Source organism: Emydura macquarii, unplaced genomic scaffold, assembly GCF_026122565.2.
Source record: "Emydura macquarii macquarii isolate MOO-44397 ecotype Brisbane River unplaced genomic scaffold, CSIRO-AGI_Emac_v2 contig_1119, whole genome shotgun sequence".
Classification (NCBI taxonomy): domain Eukaryota; kingdom Metazoa; phylum Chordata; order Testudines; family Chelidae; genus Emydura; species Emydura macquarii.
The window spans coordinates 2,986,437-3,007,351 of NW_027131256.1; the positions used below are offsets into that span (position 1 = coordinate 2,986,437).

The 20,915-nt window shown below is 41.5% G+C and overlaps 1 protein-coding gene across 1 annotated transcript in view; it reads left to right on the plus strand.

The window, feature by feature from the left end:
* The window catches only part of POLQ (DNA polymerase theta), a 108,834-nt gene that overhangs the window by 73,842 nt on the left and 14,077 nt on the right, over positions 1-20,915 (plus strand). Inside the window, exons 19-25 of the mRNA XM_067545990.1 lie at positions 3,958-4,198; positions 4,952-5,145; positions 11,189-11,326; positions 13,007-13,181; positions 16,114-16,243; positions 19,099-19,217; positions 20,647-20,831. Of these exons, the coding sequence (XP_067402091.1) occupies positions 3,958-4,198; positions 4,952-5,145; positions 11,189-11,326; positions 13,007-13,181; positions 16,114-16,243; positions 19,099-19,217; positions 20,647-20,831 (1,182 nt within the window). The remainder of the gene's footprint in view (positions 1-3,957; positions 4,199-4,951; positions 5,146-11,188; positions 11,327-13,006; positions 13,182-16,113; positions 16,244-19,098; positions 19,218-20,646; positions 20,832-20,915) is intronic.

The window sequence follows — 20,915 nt, forward strand, 5'->3', positions numbered from 1 at the left end:
AGTCTAGAATTGTGTGTAGTGTATTTGCTAGCCCCTGTATGGGCACAGGAAACATGCAGGGGCACCCATCCTTAGCTTTACCAAGCCTTTCTAGGAACCAGTGGGGCACGCGGGTCCAATGGAGGAGTCAGCCCAGCATTTCAGAAGGTCTCAGTAAACATAGCTTTTATTCCTTCCGTCTTGGAAGCAACAATTGCACCTAAGGGATGAGACATCATCACATACACTTGATGCCTGAGATTTGCTTCCTCATCACAAACTGAATAGGGTTTGCCACCTGTGATATAATGTGAACAGTAGGTGTGAGTGGCATAGGGCAAAATGCTGTCTGACTATATTAACATACTGAGGCTTGCTGTATTTGTCTCTGGGTTCCAGAGGTAGAACTCTTTCTAATTTCCAGGAATCTTCAATGGGTACTCTCTCTTCTGTGCCATTGTCACATATCTGCTTCTTTATGCATACCTCTGACTGGAGTCAAAGAAGACCTCTGTCAATAAACCTGTACCTTACCTCTGGGTTTGGGTCTTTCTGTGTTCCATTAAATGCCTGCCTGTCATGACTGTTCTCCCTGAATGGCTGGGTTTCTGTTTGTGTATTGACTTGAACTTCAGCAGTGTCTAGATGGTTTTTCCCTAATAGTTTGCACGTACTTTCATACTCACTGAAGCCTTGATCTATTCCAGACCTGCAAACTTTCCTGCAGTGGACAGGTTCCTTATTAGTGCAGTTATGTGATAGCTTTAATACCAGGCTATAGCTGAGGCTTCAGCAGGGCTTTTTGTAATTCTGTCACCTTTTCTTTATACAAGGAACACTTGAGCTACAACATCTCAGTGCTTTAAGATGCCTTGTTCTGTAAGAGAAGGGAAGAATATGCCCTTCAGGGAGTTCCTTTGTCATCTTCCTGCCTTCTGCAATAATAGTCCTAGAGGGTGTAAGGGATTCTTCACCTGATTGCCATCCATTCCAAAGTTTGTGATTGCAGTGGTATATGTAGTTCCATGTCAAGGTGTACTGGAGCAGAGAGCTATTTTTGACTTGTAAGATTTTTCTTCCCTTCATAAAGTCCAAATCTGTCTGAATCCTGATGGATAGCATTATGGGAATGTGTTACACAGTCCACCAAAGAGGGGTTCCTGTTGATAAAGTTCAATGTCCTCATTGGGTGGGTCAGATAGCTCATCTACCAGTGAAAGATGATATATTGGCAGGCTCTTTGAGAAGAGTTTTCCATTCAATAATACAAGTGTTCTAACAAGAGCTCCATCTGATACTATCTTGTTCTACAAGTGAGGTAAATACCAGTTTAGTCCCTTCTCTACACAGATACCATGCTTCTGTATGGTTCTGATCCAAAGACAAGCAAGTCCTAACATCAATATTGCACTCCTTGCCCTCTATGTTGCCCTTGAGCTTATTGAAATAAGAGGTTTTTTGTATGTTAGTCTAGTTGGTACCAAGTTGCTGTCATTAGCCAAGGTTGGAGATTGGCAATTCTATAATCAATATCACAGATATGATATTAATATCCATAACGTCCTGCTTTCCAAACTACTTGGTCTCTTGCCTCTGAGATAAGGTGAGACTCTCTACCGAGGTTCCAAGTTTCTCTGGTTGACATCTAGACTCCAGGTTGCTTGGACTGTTGATTGAGTGTTTTGCTGAGGCCTAAAAAACTCTCATGAAAAACAGAAGTTTGACCAGTCATACCTACTCTGTATCTTGAAAGACAGCTCCTGAGTTGCTGGACCTGTTAAGGTTCTCCTCAACTGTTGTTTTAGACTGTTTTAATGAAGATGCTATTCTTAAGAGCTCAGATAGTTTCTGTGATGCAAGCCTCTCTACAGGAAATATTGCATTCTTAAAGAATAGGTAGTCCTGCCCAAATCTCCATCCCAACGGTCTAAGGTGTCTGAGATGTCCATCTCTTTCAGACCATTGGAATGTCTGTTTGTTCTTGAGCCTCCTTTACATTCACAGGACCAGTTATCATACTTCTGCATATTCAGAGAACTTTGTCATTATTTATTTCAAGCCAAAGCTTATCTAAAACTTCCCCAATCCATCGAAGAAACGGAGTTGTTGTGAGGAACCAGTCTGTCATGGTCAAAGGGTTGTCCGTCTATGCAGTATGTGTCACAGTTGTTATGACTTGGCAGGACTTCAATCTTCTGGAATTGTCAGTCCTCATCCAAGGTAAAGGCAGCATCTGTGGCATGTCTTCACATTGTCTTCATCATATCATGTTGAATGTCTGATACTGCAGCTATAGGTGTTTCTAGCAAAAATCTCCCATATTAAGATTTATTTTGAGAGAGCTAGATCGGTTGCTTCTATTCACTGTTGACCTTGCATCCAGAACTGATACTTGTTTGGCAGTTCTGCTTTCCTTGTTCACCTGGAACTCCTCAGCCCACCTTCCTGGAGGTTGTACTGCTTGCTAAACTCCTGAAAGTAGGAATATGCAGAGGCCATTTGAAGAAGAAATGAAGGTTACTTCATTGTAACCAGAGTTCTTTGAGATGAGCCTCTACATATTCACACTCCTCACTCACCTTTCCCACTTCTTCAGAGTTTCAAGTTAGGAATTTCTGAATTAGTGGAAGGAATTGAGAGGTGGTTCTTAATTCCACAAGTTTGAATATGCAGTGGCTCATCTCAAAGAACTCTGATTACAGATAAGTAACCTTCATTTCATACCTTGCTTTGGTATTGTTTGTATATCACAGAACATTTAACAGTTAGTTCCCTGGGGCTTTTCAGAGTGAAGGCCTATAACTATCAATGTCTTCATTTATGTTTTTCTCATCAGTAAAGCTGATATATTAGTCTATTCTGTTTGTAACTAATTACAGAGCACTAGGGGAATCAATGGATTTCTTCTATGCCGTTTACCATCTGGCAAATCTCTAAAGTCTGACATTTTCTAACTTCATACTTATGACTTTAATTAAAATTTGTAAATCACTTCTGATTGATTTAGTCACTAAGAGATATTAGCATTATTGCTTATATAAAGCAGACCAGCCTTCAGGTGGAATTGCATGATGTCACTATCAAAATATGTAGATAAGTAAACTGTATCTAAGATATGCAGCACAAGAAAGGATTTAGCTTTTAGTATGAAGGTGTAGATTTAATATAAAAAATAAAATAAAAGACACTGTAAAAAGGCACATGCTTATTCAACAGGCCTGCTCTGCTCCCTGTGTGTAACCAGAATCAGATCTATTTACTTTACTAAACATGTATTTTTGTCACTATTTTTTTACTCCTGATTGCACTGCAGCATCACTATGGAAGAGTGAGCTGGATTCTCTTATGGCTCATGCACCATCAACAGAGCTGTTAGCTATATTGAAATGTCAATTTCAGGTTGAAATTCTGATTTAATTGAAGACAGTGGGCTTGCACAGGGGTTACTGAAAGTAGAATTTGGCTTGCCGAATTCTTATTACTAGTGCTGATATGCAAGAGCGGAAAAGAACTCAGCTTCTCAGGTTCCAAGTTGATGGTAAATTCAATATGCCACTTTTTGCTAAGTCAGTTTTCAGAATAGACATGTTTTAACTATAGTTTTCACATTTATTCCATCTTAGATTTTAATGGATGTGTGTTCTAGAGAAAGGACTGTTGACGGAGGACAACACTCTTTTTGTGCATTTAATTGACTGGATAAAATTTTCAAAAGTGCCTAAGTGACTCCTAAGTGACTTTCAGTGACACTTTGGTTGCTATATCATTCAGGTGCTTTTGAAAATTTCATTCTAAATCATCTAAATTTCTTCCATGAATTATTCTAACTCTTCTACTTAATCAAGAAAACTGATACTTTGCAGATGTTTGACGTTAACACTAATGTTAAGAATGTTTGGTCTAATTCCTAATTAATATATTCGTTGAATTATTATAATCAATAAAAAGATTTTCAAGATAGGTTTGTCCCCATTTTAGGTAGCGTGCTGGCTGCTGGATCCTGGCTCTAAGGAGCGTACCCTTCACAACATGGTAACCAACTTTCTCCCTCACGAACTGCCCCTGCTTGAAGGCGTGGGAACTGGCCAAGGGGTTCAGAGCCTGGGACTTAGTGCCAGTGCTGATTATTCAGGTCGGTACCGAGCAGCCATAGAATCTGTGCTTATCTTCAACACCATGAACCGACTCAATGCCCTATTGCAGAAGGAAAATCTAACAGGTAAAGAGGACCTGGAGATAACTCCATAATACATGTGAATGGTCTTAGTATTTCTATAACACCCATAACCATAGTATCTAATATAAGGAAAATAATAGTCATCCTTGGCTTTGAAATCTTTGTTCTGAGAAATAAACATGTTTTATTTCAAGGAGCTTGGGAAGTTCTGTGTTTGGATTTTATTTTATTTTATTTTGGAAACTAATGCTTCCTAATGCAAGGCTTTGTAACTTTCCCTGATATAAGACTCTCCATCTTCCAATTTCACTGCACTCCATCACAAACATCTCATTATATTATGCTGCATATTTGGTTCTAAAGAATGGTCATATATATAGCTGAGACAAGGTGGATGAGTCATAGTATCTTTTATTGGATCAAATTTTATTGGTGAGAGAGACAAGCTTTTGAGCTTACACAAAGCTCTTCTTAGGTAAACCTCCTTCAAGCAGACCTGAGGAAGAACTCTGGGTGCACTCAAAAGCATGTTTCACTCACCAACAGAAGTTGATCCAATAAACAATATTACCACACTCACCTTCTCCCGCTAATATCCTGGGACCAACATAACTACAACAACACTGCATAAGTAAATGTTGTTGTTATCCTGGGTTTAGAAATTTACAATGAACATGAGCAGCCATTGTATTCTAGGTTTATAAATCTAGTTGATTTGGGGTTTGCCAACTACAGCTGTAATACACCTGCCATAAATGTTGTTTACTCATTTCTTGGCTTTTCTGCTTATTTCAGATGTTTTCCATAAAGTGGAGATGCCCACCCAATACTGCTTGGCCCTGCTGGAAATGAATGGAATAGGTTTTAGCACAGCAGAGTGCGAGACACAAAAACAGGTCATGCAAGCTAAACTGAATGAGATTGAGGCCCAGGCTTATCAGATGGCAGGCCACAGCTTCTCTTTGACCAGTTCCGATGACATTGCAGAGGTATTTCAAGGAGTTGGGTAGAGTGATTGCATCTGAGGGCCCTGTCAGATTAACTTTTCTTATTTGGGTATAAACCTTGGTGGGTGGAATGTGGGTATGGTGATGAGGCAGTTGCACTTTAAGGAAAGACCAACCAAATTTAATTCTGATCTAAGTTGGTTCTTCTTCGAGTGCTTGCTCATGTCGATTCCAAGTAGGTGTGTGAGTGCTGTGTGCACAGTTCTCCAGAAAGTTATCCTTAAGAAGTACCCTTAGGGTTGACTCTGGTGCCCCCTGGAGTTACGCCTCCATAGTGCCTTATATAGGATCCTGCCGATCCTCCGCCTCCTCAGTTCCTTCTTACTGCCCATGACGGTTGCTGGAACATTGCTGCTTTTGCCTAGCAAGTACTCCCTCTTTATCTCATCACTTAAGCCACTTGGGGGAGGTAATGCAAGGTCTTTGGTCCCAGTCAGAACTCCTACTTCATATTAACGTGAGAGAGCTGAGGGCAGTGCGTCTAGCCTGTCAAGCCTTCTGAGGTCAGCTGGAAGGCAAGGTGGTATTGGTCCTTACAGACAATACGACAGCAGTGTTTTATATAAACAGACAGGGTGGAGCTCGCTCTGTGTCGAGAAGCCCTCAAACTTTGGAGTTTCTGCATCGCTTGATCAATACACCTGGGGCCCAGAACACGTTGGCAGACAACCTCAGCAGGTCCTTTCTCACGTATGAATGGTCCATTTGGCCAGACGTGTTGAGCACCATATTTCAGAGGTGGGGAATTCCTCAGGTAGACTTGTTTGCTACGAGGTCCAACAGGAAGTGTCTCCAGTTTTGTTCCTTTCAGAAGCATAGCCGTGGTTTGATAGCGGACACTTTTCTCATCCCATGGACCGGTAAGCTGTTCTACGCCTTTCCACCTATCCCGTTCATTCTCAGGGTTTTGTGAAAGATCAAGCAGGACAGGGTGTCAGTGATCCTGATAACTCCAGCCTGGCCTCGACAGCACTCGTACACCATGCTGCTCAATCTCTTGGTAGACACTCCAGTCATCTTTCTACTGCTACCAGTTCTCATTACGCAGGATCACAGGATACTTCTCCACCCCAGCCTCGAATCCCTTCACCTCACAGCCTGGAAGCTCCATAGTTGAACCCTCTGGAGCTGACATGCTCGGAGCCAGTGAGGGAGGTGTTCTTAGGCAGTAGGAAGCCCTCCACAAGGTCTACTTACCTGGCTAAGTGGAAAATGTTCTTGGCCTGGGTCACACAAAGGAACATCCAGGCTCAGTTGGCTCCTATTCCCACAATCCTTGATTACTTGTTGCAGCTAAAACAGCAGGGCCTGGCATAGTCATCAATTACAGTACACCTGGCGGCAATTTCAGCCTTCTATCCAGGAGAAGCAGGTCACTTGGTTTTTAGTTATGCACTGGTTTCGCGGTTCCTGAAATGCCTATACAGACTGTATCCTCTCACCCATTAACCAGTCTCTCCATGGGATCTCAACCTTGTTCTTCTCTCATAGTTGACAGGACCTCTATTCGAGCTTCTTGCAGCGTGCTCCCTGTTATATTTATCCTGGAAAGTAACATTTTTAGTAGCCGTCACTTCAGCCAGGAGGGTCTCTGAGCTCAGGGCACTCACATCAGAACCACCGTACACCATGTTTTTTAAGAATAAGGTTCAACTCCATTCACACCCAGAGTTTCTACCAAAGATGGTGTCCCAGTTTCATATAAAACAGGCTATCTTCCTTCCGATCTTCTACCCAAAGCCACATGCTAGCAGTTGGGAATGCAGGCTGTGACCCGTCCATGCCTAGGGTAGCCACCTGAAAATGCCAAGGTCAGGGCAAGCTGTAAAAGGAGAGCAGATTCTCCCAACACTGGTGGGTGACACTGAAGTCAGACTTCCCAACCAGCCCCAAACAATGCTTCTGATTCCCCACACTGGTTATCAAGAAGCCAAAATAAAATATACATTGCCCCCTTTACTGCATTTCAGTCTCTGGCTCCCAGTCAGCCACTAGGTCGGTAAAGAGATCAGTTATTTAAAACTCCATGGTCTTTACCAAAAAGGTTTCTGCTGACCCCAAAGGGTCAGCCACAGTACCAGATCAATATAAGTTTGGATCTTACCCAAAATACCATGCTGCCAGCCAATCCTTTATTGACTAAAACTAAAGGTTTATTATAAAAAGAAAGAAACAAACTATAAGAGAAATGCTAAAGGATTAAAGCAATCAGATACATGCAAATTATTTGAAAGTCCATATATAATCAGATTTCTGGAAGAATTGTGAAGTTTGCAGGCTTGTATAGTCCCTCTGGTATACATCCAGTACCTGGATGGGCCTCAGTCCTTTGTTTCACAGCTTCAGTTCAGTTGTAGATGAGTTGATCCAGAGGTAGGCTGGAGACTAAAGACAAAGACAGACTAAAGACAAAATGGATGTGGTGCAGCTGCCTTTTGTGTCCTTTGGTCTTTGCCATGCTGCTTGTAGAATTTTACAGGAACAAGATGGAACCCAGAGTCACATGAGTAAGTCCTGGTGACTCATCAGGTATATCCCTGGCTTCTCCCCCTGGGCCACTTGTACCTGTGAATTTCTTAACGGGCCATTAAGCAGGCTAGTGCTGCAGCCATCCGGTCTGGTGTGTCACCCAGACACAATACAATTTGAAATACAGATATATCAACCATATCCATAACTTCCATTACACACATGAACATAAACATTATCATCTTACTTAGCACATTATAGCCTTTCTAACAGTACCTGATACGGCATGTCTCATATGAATTATTATGATTTTGACACACTAATGTTAAATAATATAATAAATGCCCCCTCCCCACTCCAGTCCAGCCAGTGTGACACAGGCTACATTCGCTGGACGTCAGAAGGGCATTGGCCTTCTATATAGAGAGAACCAAACTGTTCAGAAAGACCACCCAGCTCTTCGTGGCACTGGCAAAAAGGATGAAGGGTCTTCTGGTTTCTTCCCAGAGAATTTCTTCATGGATTACCTCATGCATCAGGACCTGCTATGACTTAGCGAAAGTGCCAGCTCCTAAGCTTATGGCACATTTGACTAGAGCTTAGGCCTCTTGGTGGCCTATCTGGCCCAAGTACCGATTCAGGACATCTGCAGAGTGCCCATGTGGTCCACCATCCATACTTTCGCTGCTCATTATGTGATTACCCGACAGGCCAGAGACGATGCTGCGTTCTGCAGAGCAGTGCTCCAGTCTGTACTTAATTGAGCTCCGAACCCACTTCCTTGGTCTGGCTGGGGAATCATCTACTTGGAATCGACATGAGCAAGCACTTGAAGAAAAAAAAGTGGTTACCTATCTGTAACGGGTGTTCTTTGGAGATGTATTGCTCATGTCCATTCCAAGACCCACCCGTCTACCCCTCTGTCGGAGCCAACTGGCAAGAAGGAACTGAGGAAGTGGAGGATCGGCAGGCCCCTATATAGAGCACTATGGAGGCGCAACTCTAGGTGGCACCAGAGCCGACCCTAAGGTTACTTTCTGGCGAACTGTGCACATGGCGCGTGCACACCTACTTGGAATGGACATGACCAACACATCTCGAAGAACATTAGTTACAAATAGGTAACTGCTTTCTTTCCTATTCAGCCATCATAGGCCCTAGTCCTGCAAGGTGCTGAGCACTGCCTGCATGGTACTCACCTCCCAGTGACTTCAGTGGAAGGGGAGGGTTTGTAGCACTTTGCAGAATCAGATCTTCAATTTGTAAAAATGCTGTCTGCAGCCCTTGGCACCTGTCAAATTGCTACCAGAATGTTTTGGGCTAATATTATGAGACTAGAGGCTTGTCTACCTGGAGAAAGAGCTATTCCATTCTGGCTTCCTGTGTGGATACTTATTCCACACTAAAATTCCCTTTGTGCAGTTTAAATTAATCCATTTGGTTTAAGCTAAACTGCACAAAGGCACTCTAAGGGAAGAATAAGACTGTCCACGTGGGGAGCTAGTGGAATAGCTGTTGTACTTTAAATGCACAATATACGTCATTTTGCAGTTGCTTCCCCATGTAGACAAAACCTAGAGCTACTTCATTATTACATTGATATTGCCTGATTTAAAGAGAGAATGATGTTTGTATGCATGAGCTATAACATCGCATGGTCTGACTTCAGACATGAATTGATTTGTGTTGACCAGTTTACATTGTTACTCCTGCCCTCGACATTTTAGGCACAAACAAGTGAAAATCTTATTTTAAAATTTTTAAAACAAATGTAGTAAGCTTCTCAGAACCTGTGAACTCATTCATACAAATGAATATTTCCAGAAAGATTCAAGGAAATTAGTTATTGATAAGTTTGCATATATATAATACTTTTCATCCAAATGGATGCTTTCTACACATGCTGTGTGTGTGCTGATTACAGCAATAAATTGGAATTACCTTGCCCCAGTTCCCTTTCCACCAGAACTATTTTTAACATTGCAAACTTTTTAAGAAGTTTCAAACAGCTGCCATTTTAAAAAATGCTACAAAAATATGTCTTTCTTTCCTGCATATATGGAATTTACCCACGAAATAACACTGGTCTGAAGGCACTCCTGAACTAGTGACCAATATAAGGCCCAGTATTTTGTGACCAATCAGGGCTAAGAAATAAAATGAAACCTTTCTCTAAAATAACATTTCTGTGAAATGTGGTATGTACAAAATAATAATGATTTGATGTAAAGGTTTAGCACTCATTTTTGATGACTGGTGTAATTCTCTTGTGGCTTCACCACTCACGAGTCATAGCTTAAGGCCAAAAGGGATCACCAGGTCTTCCGATCTGACCTCCTGTATTTCACAGGCCACCATCACCACTCAGCCACCCATATACTAAACTCAAAAACTGGAATTAGACAAAAATATTACAGCCCTTAGGAGACTCAACTATTTTGTGTCACAGGCAGAGAACAGGAGGGGCTGAGATGCACCAATATCTGAGGTCCCTACAACAGCAGGGAATTGATTAAGTGAGAGATACCAAGATGATCTTGGCAAGTGACCTACACCCACACTCTGCAGAGAAAAGAGGAAAAGCCCCCAAGGTCACTGCCAATCTGAGCTGGGAAAAAATTCCTTCCTCAGCCACATATGGTGATCAGTTAAAGCCTGAGCACGTGAGCAAGAACCACCCAGCCAAAGACCTGAGATAGAGAATTCTCTGTACCACATGAGATCACTGGCCTGGCCCACCCACTGGCCTGGCCCATCCCCAGCCATGGCCATCTCTGATGCTTCAGAAGGAGACACAAACAAATAAAAATTAAATCTAGAATAAACTGGGAGTATGATCAGTCTAATCTAAAACCTTTATGCTATACAAATGTTTGTTAGAATTATTTCCACTCAGGTCTGTCAGCTCTAGAATAAAACACAACAGCTTTAAATAGTACAAAATACTATACAACAATTTAGGACAAGAAATAAAGAATTGTGTATTATTATTAATTATTCTATTACCATAGTTCCTGTGTATCTAATGACAAATAAATACTTCATCATGGCTAGTTTTTTAACCGATGGGAATTGGTAGAAAAATTCTAATATCTAAACTTATTTGAAGCTATTCTGGAAACGGTAGTTGCCACCAGTTTCTTCAGTTCATTTTGTTCTGCAGTCACTTCCTTGCTAGTATTTTTTCTCTCCCCTCCCCCAGGCTTTTCCATCTCATTTGGCATCATTTTAACTCCTATTTTCATTACAGATGGCTATTAAGAAGCAAGGATACATGTAACATCACTTTATTTCAGTGAATTACCTTATGTAGAAATACAATTCTCAATTTAAACTTTCAGGATTAGAAAATGAGATTTTAGACTACATTTTGTAGTTAATTAAAATAAAGAGGAACAGCTGAGGGTAACACAGTTCTTTAATCAGCTTTTTAATTACCTGGAGCATTATTGCTGTGCCTTGGTTAGAATATAGGCTATTTTTATGCTCAGAGTCAATTACTGTTTTCTCTTGGTATGAAAATATAGACACTTATTGAAACGCTGGCCTCTTTTAGGTCCTGTTTTTGGAGCTGAAGTTGCCACCAAATGGAGACGTGAAAATACAAGGGAACAAGAAAACTCTGGGTTATGCCCGAAGAGCTACTGCTAATGGAAACAGGGTCAGGTTGGGCAAACAGTTCAGTACGACCAAGGTACAGTTAAAGCATAGTTCTCATCTGAAAAGCGACTATCAAAAGGGATCCTCCTTACTTCACAGATCTGCTCCTTGTATGTATGAGTGAGATCTGCTGACTCTGCCAAAAATAAATTATTTCTACTTTCTGCTCCTGTTAGCACTGGAGAACCTATTCAGCTCTTGGAGTGTGGGCTGCATTCTGTTCTGCCTTCTACATCGACAGAATTTTAACCAAGTCTTCCCTCAGTTACACCTGTGCCTTAGGAAGAGACTGAGGGGTAAGCAAGGCCATAACTCTAAAAGAGTGGATTTGGTGGCATTTAAGTCAGAGATGAATGTGGTGTGCAGCAGCTATTGTAAGCCAGAAATAGCACAGATTGATTTTTAGATCACAGGTTAAATGTGTAGGGCTAAGAGTTGGAGAATCTCCCATCAATGAGCCAGTTGTTCATCTTGAAAGATACTCAGATATCATGGTGATAAATGCAGTATAAAAACCAATGTAGATACATAGAAAAATATTGTTTAAGTGTAAATGGAGGAGATTTGCTTTGGTGTCATATGCCAGTTCCTGTGTGGCAGAATGTAGCTGATGAATTTTCCCTGTGACAATTCCTGTGTTGTGCACGTCACGAAATTTGCTTTCAGAAGCACAAATATGTTGGGGTTTCAGAATTTAATATATTGGAAGGATATATAAGATCTAAGACCAATAACAGGACTGTCAGTTGCTAACTGTTGTGGAACGCAGTGCTAATCCTGATTGCCTGGAGCTAATTACTGCTTTTGTTGGACAAAAGATATTAGCAGATTTATGTATTCTCTATTTTCAGCACTCATTAACTTGTGTTGCTTTCCCAATATCCCTTTGCTCCAATGTGATAAGTGTGTTGACAAGCAAATATTGATCCCTGGAAACCTCCTAGCAGTAAAGAGATGAGGATGTTAGTAGATTTTGATCAATGTTCAGCACAAGTGTGGCATAGTAGAGGTAACACAAAGGGGTAAAAAGCAGAAGTTGAGAGAATACACAACATTAGTTGCCTAACTTTTATGGTGCTGAGTGCTGTACTGAACTACTCAGAGCTCAAGGGCTGTACAGATTGTGTATAAATGTGCATTATTATATGCCATCTTTTTTGCTTTTGCTTGCATCTTCCTTGATCCATAAACAGAAATGTTAGTTCGATTTAAACTTCAAGGTTTTTATTACTAGTGATCCACTTTGTCCCCGAAGGAGTGTGCTCAGGGTCCTTGTTTGGGCACTCCTAATGTATAGCTAGAAGAGGTACAGGGAGAGAAATCATGTAAGAACGGGAAGGAAGGGAGTTATGCTGGGAGAGATGAGACAACACAGGGATGGTGCAAATGATAGTTTCATGTGACTTATTTGATGAAGCAGACCCTAAAAATTTTATTTAGGACTCAAGACACAACAAGTTAATTCTAGTTATTGTTTCTCTGGCTGCATGTTATAACAGGAGCAGTGTGTCACGTCATTCTTGCTGTCCATACAGCAAATGTGAGCGGAGCTAATGTTCACATAATATTGAGATGTGCCTATAAAAATTGAAGACTACTATAGGTATAACATTCTCTGTAGATTGATTAATCTTCTCTGCAGAACTGAATAAACAATTTTTGTAGAACTTGTAAGATAGTTAATAATATATTTGTCCTGCTGTTACCTTTGTAGGATGTTTTGGAGAAATTAAAGGCCTTACACCCATTACCAGGCCTGATACTAGAGTGGAGGAGGATCACCAATGCAATGACCAAAGTGGTGTTTCCACTGCAGAGGGAGAAGCGTTTGAATCCTGCACTGGGGATGGAGAGAATCTATCCTGTATCTCAGACTCACACTGCTACAGGTAATGAGATGTATGTGAAATCCTTCCTGGTCACACGCTCTGGCAATCTCTGGGCGAATGCAAACTTTCTAATTTATTGAATACAGTAATCTTAAAAATGCTGAAATGATTAAAAGATACATGTTTTCTTTTCACTGAAATATTATAGCAAAAACGAGAGTCCTGTAGCACCTGATGCATCAGATGAAGTGGGTTGCAGCCCACGAAAGCTTATGCCCGCAGAAATTTGTTAGTCTTTAAGGTGCTACAGGACTCTCATTGTTTTTGCTGTATACAGACTAACATAGCTACCCCTGTGGAACTTTTGAAATATTATAGAGTATCTAAGCAGCTTTTTCAAATTCTTTTTATCTTTTTCAAATTATCTTTCTGGTGTGTGGGTGTGTGTGTGTGTGTGGGTGACATTTCTGAAATAAAATTAAGGTTGCATACCGAACCTTAACTCCCTCCTGGCCTGAGACCCTTGGCACTGTCATGGGTCACCAGCATTGAAGGACTGTTCGCGGGGCTGGCACTGGTATCATTCCCCCAGTCCTTTCAAGAAGCAGAGGAAGACGGAGAGGGGCGTTTGCCACTGCCCAAGACAGCAGGGTGAGGAGGCTCGAGGGGAATGTGACCTGTGCCGGGCCACTCAAGTACCACTTCCACCACGGTGCTGTTGACTCCAACCTGGGAAAGGGGGCAGTCGGGTCTGGTGCTTCTGAACTTCCCACTTAAGGAGATACATGAAGAGGACCTGCAGTTCCCCTCCATGTTGGAGGCTTTTGAAGTAGCCAGGGACCTGTTGGAGGACATGGCAATGCTGTCCCCTCCCAGAATAGACGCACAGTTGCTTCAGACACCAGACCATCGGTGCCGAAGAAGTGTGTGGTGCTGTCTAAGGCGAAGCCAGCTATAATGTCTCGGCCCCAGTCTCCCAGGCACCATTGCCGGTACCGCGCTGCACTGGTCCCCTAGGAGTGATCGGTCAGACTTGGACTCAGAAGCAGTCGTACTCCCCATGATGGAGCTGGTACCATTCAGGAAGGTGCCATCCGAGCATGGGAGCTAGTCAACCTTTTCCCATGCCCTGGCCACCACAATGGCAACTGCCAAGCCAGTGATTCTTCTGGACCCCCCTGGTTGTTCCATCAGACCCCAATCGGGCTAACTGTACTCTGTTGCCTCTGGGTGCAGATAGCCCAGCTCCAAGGAGATGCTGCTCAGCTCCGAAACCGGCACTGAATACGATATCTCTCCTGGCACCAACCGTGATGTCTAACCTGGCACCAAGTTTGCAGAACTGGCACTGTGGAATCCTCTGGGAGCAGAGGGCCAAGAGACTGCCCCTGTTGGGGTGTCCTCATCCCCAGACAAGGCAGTCGTAGAGTCATCACTGGCGCTGGTAGTGGACAACAGTAAAGCTCACCAGGAGCTACTAAGGAGAATGGCACAGAATCTGGGGCTCCAGATCGAGGAGGTTGTGGATATTCTGACTCCAGTCACTGATCAAAACCATCAGGGACACAAGGTCACTTTGGTAGACCCTGACCTCACTGTCCCTGACAGCAAAGGAAGTGGAGAGGAAATATTTTGTCCCCTCCAAGGACCATGAGTATTTGTATACTCATCCTCCACCAGGGTCCCTAGTGGTCGCTGTGGCCAACGAGGAGAGGTGTATTCTTCTGAGGGGCTCCATCTCCGCATTGCATATCATCAGGCAATGCTCAGTAGATGTGCCTTTAACTCATGGGAGTCCATGTTAAAGTTTCTGGAATGTATTTCAGCAGAGTTTACTGCCCTAATGGAAGAGGATAAGGCCATGGTGAGGGCCTCACTCCAAGGTTCCCTGGATGTGACAGACACTGCAGCTCAATCAATGGCGTCAGCAGTGACAATGAGATGAAGCTCATGGCTTCAAGCCTTGGGCCTCCCACCTGAGGCACAACTAACAATCCAGGACTTCCTCTTTGAAGGCCTGGCGATGTTCCCTGAACAGACAGATTTGAAGCTTCACAGCCTCAAGGACTCTTAATCCACTCTGAATTCCTTCGGCCTCCATATGCCAGTGCCACAGAGGAGGTATTTTAAGTCGCAACCGCTGCCCAGGTTCTACAAGCCCCAGCAAGAGGGGCAGAATTTATAGAAGAAAACCCTTGCAGCTCTCCTCCAGCAATGGGGCTGGTCCGACAAAACAATCCTCTGCACCAGGCAAAACTTCTGTGCCCAAGGACAATGTACCAGTCCAAAACCTGGATTCTCCTACAGCTGTTTTTTCAGATCTACTATCCCATTTCTACCAGATGTGGACCCACGTCACCTTAGATTGTTGGGTATTACGCATGGAGGAACTGGGATATTGCCTCCAGTTCAGTTCCCTCCACCACCCATTCTTTCCGTCTCCCTCTTCAGGGACCCCTCTCACAAGCAACTTCTAATCCAGCCCTCAACTTACAGGCAGAAAATGTCACAGATCCCCAGGATGATTTCCCATGCCCTGTGCTCTCTGCTGTGGGCTCTGTGTCTGCCAGTAAGAGGGAACCTAGGGAGTGTCAACCTGTGCGGTCTTATAACACCTTGGATACACCACGCGGTGAATGCATGACGCATACACGGGTTGACCGAGACTACTTCAAACAGTTACGGCGTATGGAGCGCATGGACATCCACGTTTGGAATCCAGATATGGACCACACCCATCAGTTACAATAAGTAACCTCCCTTTCTTTAAGGTGTTTGATAAGTAATCATTTTTAAGTTTAGTCTTGTTTGTCCCAAGATGTTTATAGTTCAGGAAACGGTGAGTGTGATGCTTGGATTTCCTGTGTTCTCTGCTTTGCACAGAAATACTTTGGTGTGTATGTTCAAGCTATATGTTTAGATGTATGCTATGCTTGTATTGGACTGTTTCCTTCGTGGTCCTTATTTTCTTTTTGCTCTTGTTCCATTTTAGGTCGCATAAGCTTCATAGAACCAAATATCCAGAATGTGCCAAAAGACTTTGAGATTGAAATGCCAACCTTGGTTGGAGAGAGCCCACTTTCCCAAGCACGAAGATGTGGCTCTACTTTTCTTGGGGGCAGGTAGGAAAGTGATTCCACTTGTGCTGTTTCTGTTAGTTTGATTTCCTTGTCTGTTTTCTTTTTTCCTGTATTTTACAGAGATTGATACAGGCTGCTTTAATATCTGATGTATGACTTGTTCAGTGTTTTGCTCAGAATTTAGAGAGGATAAATGTCCGAAAATCAATGGTGCAATGAAATACCTGATAACACTAATAGTACTTAGCTGTTATGTAGCACTTTATCTTTGCAAAGCATGTACAAACATTAATGAATCCTCACAACCACAGTGCGAGATAGATTAGTATTATCCCTGTTTTTTGCATGGGCAAATTGAGGCATAGATTGGCAGAGCTGGGATTAAAATTCAGGAGTTGCTTGATTCCAGCTTGTAGTTCAGTTCAATGGTGCCTTTCAGAAGATAGGAGAGTACTGACAGAGTTAGGAGAAACTTATTTTTAAATGCAGCTCTTTTGTATCACAGAACTTATTAGATCAGATAGCCTGCGTGAACAAATTATTTGTGGCTGTCTAGTGGGCAAGCAATATGGGGAGAAGAACAATGTGGTGGGGCACAAGGATGGGCTGGCCAAGGGAAGCTTTTCTTAGTGATATATGCAGAGGTCTGAATTCATGTAACTATGAATATCTGGGGTCGAGAAGGTTCGCGAGAAAATGAGGTGGAGTTAGTGTGCTTGATCCATTTGCTTCTTTATTACTTGCAGTTTAACTTTCTGGTGAGGTATTTCTTTCTTCAATTAATCTTGAAGTGCCTTCCAGATTTCAACAGCATCAGCAGTGCAGCAACAATTTCTCTGAAGTTTGTTTAAGACTATGGATATAGGCTTCAGTATACTGAGCATATCCTCTACATTCCTCTCTAATCCAGTGTTAGATACTTTGGATAAGATACTTGCATCTATTTTATCACAGTTTTCTTCACAAAGTTTTATGAGAATAGGCCAGTTCTTAATAAATTGTTCAAAACAATCAACCACAGAATTTCATCAAACATCTTGAGAGAGAATTAGTTTGGATTCTCCTGCTCTCTTCAGTGAAGCTGAAGCAAAATGGTTATTTACGGAAGTATTGTGCAATTTCAGTAACATTTTCTTTTATTCCTGGAGAAGACGTACTTATGTCTTTGTCTAAAAGATGCATTAAATGGGCACTGCAGCCATACGTTATTAAGGAGCATCCTTCCATTTCTTCTTCTAAGTATCTTCTCATCTTTGCCATGTTTGCAGCATTGTCTGTGACAAAACTGCGCACGTGACAGGTGAATTTTTGTTCACAGTTTATTACAGCTTTCACTGCCACTTATTTTAAATATTCTGTTGTGTGGGCATTTCCCAATGTATCTATTATTTCTGAAAGATATGCAACCCCATCTTCTGTTGTCACATAGGTGCATATTACTGGATCATTGTGTACATTGCTCCACCCATCAAGGTTTAAACTGGCAAATTTCCTTTCAGTATTTCTTGCACACTGTTCAAGTTCCTTCTCATACACTGTATCTAGCAACCTTCCATCAATGTCTGCTCTACTGGGTGGAGTGTAGCCTGGTCACAAGGACTCAACCATGTCAATGAAGTGTTTATTGTTAACAATGCAAAAAGGAGAATTTGTGGCATAAATGAACCGAGCAATCTTTTCATTTATGGTGTCTTGTTGGTATTTGCTGGTCCTTACTACAGACCCCTCCATGGTGGTGGTTTTACTGGATGATTGAAATCTTTTGTTTGGTACTGATACTTTGTTGTCTGATTTAGTTGCAGTGCTACTGCTAAAAGTACCAACAGATGACTCTGAAGTTGTTGCAGATAGTCACAATCAAAGTCTCTTATGCTTAAATGGGATCCTGAAACAAAATTAAAAAATGATTTTGAATAATTGTTCTCAGTTCCTCATTCTATTATTCAGTTAATCATTTACATTTTTTTTCAGCAAGGATGCAGATCTGATTCCAAATTACCAAAAAACTTAAGACTGATTGCACTTAGAGTGCACTTAATTTTGGAGTAAGCCCCATAGAACTCACTGGTACTTCTGTTTTTTGAGAAAACAAATAGATAGGGTTCCCTTGGGAAAGCTGAGTTATGCTGAAGTAAAATAGGGAATAGACTTATGGCATCACCATTAGGGTCTGTGGCCATGATGTTCCAAAATAAGGGGCATGTATTATATAATATAAAATAAGAAAATGACACCCAGTGGCAACTGGCAACTCTAGATGTCTCTTCCTGCAGCTTTCTGTACCGTATACGTGGGTGTTAGATTCTAAACCTAGTTAGCTAATTGAACAAGCCATAAGGATTAGCTAAGCTAAACTTTTTTTTCTAGCAACATCCAACATAGCAAACAGCTTGGGAATTTACTTGTTAAATCACACTTATACTAAAAGGCATAGAGAGTCTTGAAGAATGATGTGTGGCAAAGTGAATTATTTAAGTTACTAACCAGTTGATCCACATTGTTCTTCATACATATCCACATCTTCATCCACATAATTTTCTCCCAATAAGCCGTTTTCATTATGATTTTTCATTCTTGCAACTAGGCTCTGCATCTCCTCCTTGTACTGCTTACACTTGACATGTTTTCCTTTTTTACCCAGGGAAGAAATTTGTTCAGACTAGAGCCATTCATTCATTTTTATGAGACTGTAAGTGTAGGTTTAGCATGTTTGTGATGAGATTTAATTGTAACTGTTATTTTTTAAACGAGAGAGAAATTTACTATTTTATTGATGATTTTTAAAAAAATTCATAAAATCTGATTTAAATAAAAATAATCCTATTTTTTTTTAATTAAAAAAAAAATCATTGATTTTTATCCACCCTGGTTAAGTAAACAATGTGTTGTTTCCACAGAGGTAGAAAGCGTTACAGTACCTTGTGTCACGGCCTCGAGGTTCTGGCTGATCAGGGACCCAAAGAAAGAGGGATGCCATTTTCTGTTAGCATGAGGCATGCTTTTGTTCCCTTTCCAGGTATGACTTGATAGTGCGCTGTCTTTGTATCTTTTCATGAGTTAAGAACATAGCTAATGAAAATCTAGATCTGGTGGTGACGTGATGAAATGCTGATGTGTACATCCTTTTAGGGAGTCTGATTGGAAATCCAGTATCGTAGTTAGTAAATTTACCCACAAAGTTATTTGGAGAGGCAGTGAAAGAGGAGAGCCCAGGCAGGGAGCATAGTCAAAGGTTATATTGGTTCACACCTTTTCTCCTGTAAAAATATAATTTATGCTTGATACGGTACTTAATACAATTTGTTATACTGTAACTGGCATTCATTGAAACATTTTAATGTCTCAATTTCTATCAATGTGTCTGTTCCAGCCTCTCTCCCATATAGTTTTTATCTAGATCTCACTGCCAGTTTCATAAAATTCTGAAGCCATTTGCTTTTGTTTTGATTGGCTTGTACTATAACTACTCCTCTCTTTTATCTAACTCAATTTTAATTAAAATCTAGGTTAGGATTTTGGTGCCTAAAATTAGTGGCCTGATTTTTTTGAGCTGCAGAGCACATACAGCTCCATTTGCTAATAATGTTTCTATTCAATTGGCTATTATTTTGGGTCTTCATCTAATGATGGTTACAATTTAAAGGATGAACATTGTAATGGGTGGTTGGTTAGCTGGGGAAGACTTGGAAAATTCATTCATCTGTTGTAAATAGGAAATTTTCTTATCTGGGTAAGTGTGGGGAACTGTGGCCAATTCAATCAAGTTTATATCCCTCATGGTTGTGAAGAAATCCTTCCAGTAAGGAACTGAATGTAAAATTGTCATTTGCTTGAATCTGCAGACAGACAGCTCCAGTACATCTGCTGATGCTTGTAACTTTCAGAGTCTTTTCAGTTTTCCCTGCTGATATTCAGAACTCTGTGTGCAGCAGTGAAGCTGACAAGACTCAGGTTAATTTTTGCTGATTGGCAAAACTCTGAGCAGTAGCAGCAGAGGCAAGACCTGAAGTTATTCACTGACAGAGGTTGGGACAGTATAGCATAAAGGAGTTCTCACTCAGTCTCACGTCAGCTAGAAGTGTTTGCTATGGGAGGTAGAGGCATGAGAGAGAGAAGCTACTAGAGCTATATTAGTGAAGCTGTTCAAAAAAGGGGCAGTAGGTGTAGTTTGTAAGTAGTAATCTGCTTAGCCAAATGAATCTCCACTGCCTTTCACTTTGTGTAGCCCTGTATTTACACTTATATGAAGCTACCACAGTGTGAGTGAGTGGAGAAATCTGATATGGTAGTGTGTTGCAGTCTCTTTGAACCCGTGTTTATGATGACCCCAAGAGCAAGGTAGATGACGATCTGGTCTACAGTTTCTCAAGTAATAGACTTTTGACATGATACCTGTTAATTTATGAGAGATTATTGTTTTGATTAATTCGTTCTGTTGCCTGCAGGAGGCTTAATCTTGGCTGCTGATTACTCCCAACTTGAGCTGAGGATCCTTGCTCACTTGTCTTGTGATTGCCGGCTCATTGCGGTCTTGAACAGTGGAGCTGATGTCTTCAAGAGCATTGCAGCTGAGTGGAAGATGATTGATCTTGAAGCTGTTGGAGATGAGATAAGGCAACAAGCCAAGCAGGTAATCTTTGGTAAAATTTCTAACTCTGTCAGACATAGCAATGTAATAAGTAGAAAGGACTTGATCAAAGGTTATAATTGAATA